Source organism: Ylistrum balloti, unplaced genomic scaffold (genome assembly GCF_031769215.1).
Source record: "Ylistrum balloti isolate Yb309-2 unplaced genomic scaffold, AGI_CSIRO_Ybal_v1 Utg370432, whole genome shotgun sequence".
Lineage (NCBI taxonomy): Eukaryota > Metazoa > Mollusca > Bivalvia > Pectinida > Pectinidae > Ylistrum > Ylistrum balloti.
The window spans coordinates 350,285-359,247 of record NW_026782290.1 but is presented as its reverse complement, the minus strand read 5'-3'; the positions used below and the strand labels follow the sequence as shown (position 1 = coordinate 359,247).

At 34.7% G+C, this 8,963-nt stretch overlaps 1 protein-coding gene across 2 annotated transcripts in view; it reads left to right on the top strand.

The window, feature by feature from the left end:
• Positions 1–244: 244 nt before the first annotated feature.
• The window catches only part of LOC132554707 (protein rolling stone-like), a 28,953-nt gene continuing 20,234 nt past the window's right edge, over positions 245–8,963 (top strand). For both annotated transcript variants that reach the window (XM_060219019.1, XM_060219018.1), the window contains exon 1: positions 245–494. In XM_060219019.1, the coding sequence (XP_060075002.1) occupies positions 402–494 (93 nt within the window). In that variant the 5' untranslated portion in view covers positions 245–401. The remainder of the gene's footprint in view (positions 495–8,963) is intronic.

The following is an 8,963-nucleotide window of genomic DNA, read 5'->3' as shown; positions in this document are numbered from 1 at the left end:
GATCATTAAAAAAGAACAAAATCTACAAATAATATACACGTGAATTGAATAAGTATGTTTTGAGTAGATATTGTCAACCCATGATTTACACTTAAAATTTATATATGCCAGCTGCCTCTCTGTGTATGGTTGAATCATTCATACGGGAAGAGAGACGACACACACCGCAAGTCTATCGATTTGGTTGTTTGTGTGGAGCTCTGTCCTTCTGTGCACTACTCGGTGATCCAGCGCCGGGAAGGCCCCCGTAGCATCATCATCTAGGACCACAGCTTCACCAATCTGGAAGTTCTAGGATATGCCTGCTGTGGAATCAAGATGGAGAGATTGAAGTAAACGGATTTATTCGTTCTCGTTGACGAACTGTAGAACAGGAGAGAGCGTCACATAAGAGAACCAAAATGGAGTCGTGTGCGGAAAGTCTAGTTCAGGAGTTCAGACCTGAGAGTCTCGGCCTGAATCATGACAACCCCTCGGACTTCGTTAAACCCCAGGTAAGTTCCATCATGTACATTTGATATTCTCCCCACCATCGCTTCTTCCGTTGTTGTCTTTTTCCCAATCCAGAGCAGTCATCCTGAATGAGTGTTTTAGTTTTGGTGACAATATCGACATATAGCGCTAGTCACAATTATTTACATAGAAATGTCAAAAACGTGGTTATGTGTCAAACGAACAACGCGTGTCATTATCCTGCTATTTTATAACAAATAACGTTTAGGCAGAGAAAGAGCATGGCCGTTCAACAAATTGCACCAGCAATCTGAAAGTCTATAACGAGGGCGTAAAGTAATGTGTATATGGCGGAGTACAGCTGTTTATAGTACGCGTTTTGTACAGGATGCTGTGTATGAATGCTGCAGAATGCTGCAAATATTCTAATATTTCTATACATGATATAGTGTATACTTTTGGATTTTGATATTGATTGACACTTTTCAGAATTTTAATTTCATCGGATATTTTGGTCCTTTGGTTCCTACAAAATGTCTCCATACACCACAACGTTCTTTAAACACAGTCTTGAGTATTTTGTATAATTGATCCTAATTGTCGATGCCAGTCTAATGGAGTGTTAGTTATAAAGGCGTGTGATGTTCTTTATAGTGCTGGAATCCTTTATTAGCAGTGGCAGTTTATTGTATTTGAAGACAGGTTGTGTGAGATACTGTAATTGAAATCCTAAGTTGATGGCATAGTTTGTGATGTTTGAGTGATTTTGTAGAAGATGAACGTAATCGTATTGTTAGGATTGGGAAACAGTAAATTGATGTCGTTCGATCTTGTAGCTTATTTGAGCTAAGCATATTATGCAGTTTATGGTAAGTAGGTAGCGTTGAACAGCGCTTGTTTACAGCATAGGAATTTCATACCAGTTACGCATTTCAATGCATTAAAGCTGTTTAGTTCAGTACTGAAATCTTATATGTCTGTTGATGACATGCCATTTAGTAACAAGGATGGAGCCCTAGAGGCCAGGTCGATGTGGTAGACAGGTTGTCGTGTAATCAATATATACACACTGTGTTCTGAATTCTCTCCAGCTGTGTTAAACCTGTACATAATGGATTTTTTCAATCACGTGTGTATTGTGTATATATATGTAATCAGTAGTTTCTGCACTGACTGAGTGAAATAAGTTGTATCATAGTATACTGTAGGTTACACTACAAACATAGAACATTAAGTTTTATAGGATGTATATAATCTATTATATCATGTTTTCCCTGTGTCTTCATTCTTTCCTACTGGCATCATTATGATATCATGGGATGAGCTGAATTATATCTATTTTTAAATCAGTATGAGATATAATTCATTTGCTTTGAACAATTGACTGTCTTCATCTGTTCTAATAATAACAACATAGATGAACACAGCGTGTACTGATGTATGAACTATGCTGTTTATTACACACTCAAAGCCTAAAACGTGGGCCTGTTACATACCAAACAAATGCCTTTTTATTTCTTAATTCATAAACTATTGTGTTTATAAGCCATCTTGTCTTGTCTATCAATATGTGTTATCACTGGAACCTGATTTCTCTTGTTCATCCTTTTCACAATTTTCTAATCCTGTTTATAAACTGCCTCATCTGTATTCCTTCCGTGTCTTGTTTACCTTATATATACACCTACTATCTCTTTCTATCAAATCTTCTCTTTTATGTGGCCATTAATTTTCACTATTAACACATATATATCTTGTTTTTCGGGTTAGGTTAAAAACCTTCCTCGTTCATGTTTATATTGCTTCATCCTTTTGCGTACAGTGAAGGACATATTTTAATAAGGAATTGTTTTATCATAGAAATCAATTGTTATACAATATATAGAATTTCTCCCACGATGTAATAAATTATTCATATGTAAGTTTTTTTTAATAGTGAAAAAATTGAATGCGGGCGAGAAAGCAAAGCAGCGCGGTACATTATGATAAACAGCATGTATATGGGGAATTGCTGGCAGGTTGATATATAATATGACAGCTGGTACAATGCGCAACAGATACAAACATATACAGAAGATTCATTTTTAATCAAATCTTATGAGCTGTTGTGGTTAAAGACAATGGAATTCGTTATCATTAAATTACAGTTTGTTTTTTCTATGTTTTTCAAAGCTAAATATTTCGAGAGAAAGAAATACCATACACAATAACATTTCAGTTTATACTGACGTGAGACAGGACGCGGGCGTGAATTTGGAGTCTGGTATTTCAAAATTTTATCGACATTCTTTGAATAGGAAAGACAAAAAGTCACAAAAAAGCATCACTAAATGCTCTAAGATTCCAAAGTTAATTGATTGACGTGCCTTCACCATTTGATGTCGGTTACAGATCAATATCATTTACCTTAGTAAAGGACACTAGTGGATAAATAGAACAAGTCTAGACCAGACGCCGCTAACGACAACACGGATTACACTCGATTTCTCTTAATACGAGGAAGGAAGAATTGTGTAATGTAATATAACTGATCACGTGACTAAACCAGGTCCTGTTAATTCCTTATATTTTCTGTTTTGTTTTCTTATCATTTGTCATTATTTTTTGTCGCCTTAATGGATACAATAAGAATCTTCTTGAAACAATAACAAGAAGATGTAACATTCCTTTTTTGTAATTGAATAATTTGTAATGTGACCGTCAAGTCGAGTAAACTCTGGAATATTTAACTGCAGCGAGTATTTGACACGATTTCACGATACCTCAAACCTCAAAGCCTTGTTGTTGAGATCGATAAACTGCCGTGTTGGAATTCGATATCTGGTTGTGTCTTCTACCACATGGCTGATTGCAGATAAATTGGGTCCTGTGTTATTCCAAAAAGATAATAGAAAAAATGTAAAAGGTTGATATCAATCTTACCGAACAAATCGGAAATGACATCACGTAACAGTAATGAAAGGGATGTTTTCATCAAAGGAAAAGAAGCACTTTTTGGAAGTAATTTCCCGATTTTCACTACATTACATGACAATAACTAATGGTTAAATTTTAAATATAGATGCCGGTGTTAATGTTACGTGTATATAATTTATGGAAAATTACGCTTCTCTGAAGGTGTTTGTAAAAAGTCATTATCTAATTGTTAGATATTCTGCTCATTCCATAGAACTATTATTCAAAGAAATCATATCAATTTATCTGCACATAAATATGGATGCTTAAAATAACATCATCCCTGCAAGTGTGGGTTCAATCACACAGTGTGACTGCCCGGGAGCATATAACGCGCAGTTATGTTATCTAGTTAGCGTGTCACTAAGGGTTTTCCATCATCAAATGTGCTTAAGCCATTTAACCCTACTAAGAAAGCGATAAAATTCGATTATAGAAATACCGTAAATCACTTAGACATAATTGAAGTTATTTAAAGTCGGTTTAGGTGCAATATATAGAAAATTATATTAAGCATTTTCTGGAAGCTTCGCTCCTTCTTGGTTCTTATAGGTACAGATTATGGGAGGTAAGCGTAACTGCCATTGTATATTATTTTCATAATCTCATACCTACTGCTGAAGTTTTTGATGAAGTTGAAGACGCTTCCTCTTCTGGAACACCTGGTCCTATTCTTGTACATTTTCCATGAATATCCATGTAAAGTTTTCTTTTGTTCATATTTTGCTATAATAGTTGTTAGGATTACGATTCTTTTCATATGTTGATATTTTTTGTTGTTTTATATAAATGGAAACTCATGGTTGATCGCCCATTTCTGTATGAACTAGACAAACAAAAATGACAATGAAGGTACAATCAATATCATCTGTAATTGGTTCATCTTTATAACGTCATCATCTTTGTCCATTTTGTTTCCTTTTCAGTCACAGTCACTTGTAATATCATAACTCCTCGTCATCAAAACTTTCGCCCTGATGGGTTTTTGTTCAGTGATGAAAGTATGAATGAATCATGTTAATAGTTTTTTTGTTCATATTGGTTAACCGCTTGTATCAGAAACAATATAATTCTTTTACTACTTCGACATTTTCTTCAATAATTCAAAGTCAAACATTTGCGTAATGGAAAACAAGAACAACATCAAGAATACTTTAAAATAATTTTTATAAAGAGAAATTTCTTCAAAATACTGTTCAATAGTTATGACAGAATTTACTTTTATTCATAAAGAGGAAGATTTTTTTATGACATGAAAAGCTGGGTTTACGTTCATCTGGTAAATCAAACGTATCCCCTGACGCGTCTGGAGTCTCTGTAATTCGCCCTTACTGCCTACTACAAACGAAATGCCTGGAAAGATGTCGGTATTTCAAGCTGATGTTTTGTGTGGAAAGTCCCATAGGAATCATATCAGAGACGTTTTCTCTACATAAAATTCACTTGAAGGCAGATTTAGCACTTACCATTCCTGATACAGCGCAGGTCTTACATAGCAGGCTGTAGGTGCTATCTATCAAGGAGGAGGAAGTTATGTTCCCTGTATAATTCTTATATCACAAAACCGTGATCTGTTGTTATTATGTAGTGAAACTTCTTAAGCACCAGTATAAGAATGCTTTATCATTCTGTCAATAAAACGTCTTGACATCTTTCTTTATTGTTAGAAATATATTTGGAGTTCAGCATTTATACACGTTCATAATGAATCGTCTCTGTATTTAATGTCACAATGAATCGTATCTATATATACCGTCATAAGTGAATTATCTCTATATATACTGTCATACGCGAATCGTCTCTATATATACTGTCATCAGTGAATCGTCTCTGTATATACGTCACAATGAATCGTCTCTGTGTAAACTGTCATACGCGAATCGTCTCTGTGTATACTGTCATAAGAGAATCGTCTCTGTGAATACTGTCACAATGAAACGTCTCTGTATAAATTGTCACACTGAAACGTTACTGTAAATACTGTAGAAATGAGTCGTCTCTGTATATACGTCTCAATGAATCGCCTCTGTATACATTGTCACAATGAGTCGTCTCCGTATATAAGGTTACAATGAATCGTCTCTGTATAGAGTGACTATGAGTTGTTTCAGTCGTTACAATGAATCGTCTGTGAATATACTGTTTCGACGTATCTTCTCTGCATATACTGTCACAATTAATCGTGTCGATTTAACGCCGTAACGCCGCATAATTAAGGATATAGTTCAGCCTACTTATACTATCACAAGATGACCTTGACATCCATACCAAAACTCAAAATTCACATGTACACCAGCCATATATCAGACAGTTTAAGAACAGCGTCAAGTACATATTATTTATTACAATTTATTCTTTTGAGAGATTCCAGGGACAAAGGAAAGATAAATCCGTGTATTTTTGTTCTGACCTCAAGTGTCTCAAAACTAGCAGTCTTACTAACATCAAGCCTTCCCTAATTCCGATCTTACTAACATTTACAAGAAAATGTGGAACTCTTTTGGGAAGGAGATGCAGTAAAAAAGCGTATGTCCTTAAAGGTTACGCCAATTATAGAAGCGGTTTTATAATGCCTTACAGTTGGCATATAGACTGATACACTAAAAGGTTCGTCAGAGCTATGGGATACTTACCGACCGGTGACACAATCAATAACTGCATTAAAAAAGAAGATCCACTGTATTACTCAAATCATGATAAATATCCCATATTGCTGAAACAGCAGAAACGAAGGAAATGAATATCTAAACATTGCTTTTGTATCACCTGTCATTAATGTCTATGTTTAATTCATTTGTATAATGTATAGACACTCTTGATATCTACCTTAATTTGTAACATCTACTTATTTACCACAAGGACACGTGTAGTCCTATATTTTAAAGTTATAGATAAATATATATGTAATTTGGACGATAGGTATTTTTCGTTTTGTAAATCATGATATACGACCATTCGTGTCCCTGTAGATTCATCTAGTTACAAACTGTACACCTTTATTCTCAGATCTAATATCAACCATTATGGCGCTGCCATTGTTGGAATACACCTGCCACATATAGTTTTGCTGTATTCGGTAGTGACGGAAAACAGCTTATTTTAGCACGTGTGATAATTCGGCAGAATTACTTTCTGAATTTACTTTAAAATTGCATTCAATGATATAAATAACTGTTGAAATAACTTATTCTATATGTTGAAACGAATAAGGTTATTAACGAAAATTCATAATATCGCTGTCATATCCGTTGAAGTTTGAAACTTCTTTTCAGCGCGGAGCAATTATGTCGACGTACGTCATTAGGCAAAATTCAGCATAACATGAACGACAGGTAAACAAAGATTGTGCTTCAACACTGCTGAAGTTTTGTTTGTCTGATTTTCAATCAATGTTGCAGGATAAATAGAATACATGGTCAGCATCTTAAAACATAAGCTGTATATACAAATATATTTTGGCGAGGGTGAAGAAAGACAAAAGGGGCGAGCATCTGGCTAGCCACGTTGATCTTTCTGTCCCGAGCCAAAATACGGCTTATTTTTAAGACACTGACCATGTATTCTTTATATACTAAACCCGGCATTTACAAGATTATATCTATAATGATAGATCTTACTCTATTTAAACCATGATACTTATTCAAATGATGATTTTATAGATAAAGTTCCCCATACTGTTCACGTGGGTCCACGGTTGCCAAGTGGTTTAGGCCTCTGACCGTCTTTATCAGTATAACCCTCCACCTCTAGGTTGCGAGTTCAAGGCCTACACTACATGGGACAGCCGCCAGGTTCTGGCCGTATGTCGATGGTTTTTCTCCAGGAACTCCTGCTTTCCTCCACCACCCAAACATGGCATGTTCTTAAATGACCCTGGCTGTAAATTGGACATAAATAATTAACAATAAAGAACAGCTGATTGACATATTATCTTGTTTATATATATCGAAAACCACCATAAACAAGTTAACAGTAATTCATTGACATATCAATTCATTTTCACTTCATTATCTCCATCTAACTGCTCCTACCTATGGTTTAAACATTTAAAACTTTGTGAACGTATCAATATTTCAAAACAGATTTTGATTGCTGGCCGATGGACATTACATAAATTTTCTAGGAATGCAGATTAACGAAGGCGATTGGCAAGTCTTGCACCACCCTCAGCATCTTATTTTCATTTTGGGATATGCTGCATCTAATGTCACTACGTATGCTACTAATTTTAGAAAGTGACATTATTATATTTTTGACAATGAAATGAGATTGGAATGTAACACCTGGTCTGATATCTATTTTTCCCTTTCCCCTTTTCATCACGTTTTAGTCAGAACTATCGTTTAATTAACATGTTGATATTTTATCAATACCATTCTAAAACGGTACAGCTGAATTTCATCTTGAATTGAAATCTTTAACTTGATACTTTCATTTATTCAAATAGTGATCTGTAAACGTAAATAGGGTCAACTTGACTGTCATAAGAAAGTTTGCAATGAAATGAATCTATTTTGCTTGTGGGTTTGACCCTGAGTTTGGGGTTTATGATTAAAAAAGGAAATTACATAACTCTTAACTGACTGAGACAAATGAATGTTTTAATGCTAACCTGAATACCCCATAAGTACCTTTTACTTATAATCGACCTACAACGTCGATAATGTAGTAACGGAAGTGAAGAGATTACCTATCATAATAGGCTTAGTCATCTCAGAAGTAATGTATCGTACGCTACAATAACACTTACCGTTAGAAAACAAAACGTTGGTAAAATATTGCAAATATATCGTAAAGCATTATTTTACTTACTATTACAATTACATATGTTTATTGATTTGAAGCTCTCTACGTTCGAATGCTTTAAAGATTGTACAAAAGGCATATAAGCGAAAAGCACCGTTAAGTAGAGTAAAGCTAAATAATGATGGGTTCTAACTTTCGTTATTTTCAATGTTATGATGAAACTGCCAAGAAAACAATCTTCGATACTAGATATCGAAATCCCAGTTTTGTTTAATTACTTTCGTAATATGTTTGCTTCAAGTATTTGGCAAAACTTCGAACTACTGAAGAAATTTCATTTGCTGTAGAGTATAATAAATTGATATTATCATATTCTAACATCGATTCACAAGTAACGACTCTCAAATTTTATACAGTAATAGATGATGAACGAAGGTAGACTAGCCACGTGGTATTCTTAAACTGGATAATCATATAGACCTTGTTTCACGCGAGGAAATTCAGATTAAGGCAACATAATGGGTATTTTCCAAACCACAGAGGTATCATCAGATAAATTTTATTTGCTTTCCTTGTTTAAGGGGAAACAGAATAAGCTTTATAGCCACAAGTCTAGCATAAGTCACCACAAATCGTACACCGTCTAGTGTATTGTTTTGCTCTTAGACCTACAGAGATGTATTGATTTTAAGAATCTTTGTTTGAACAATGGGGATTTCTTAAATAACAGCCTGGTAGACGTCACTAGACTATCGTGTGTCCAACGTTTCTGAATTACAAAATTGTCATTGTTACACCAACTAGCGGGG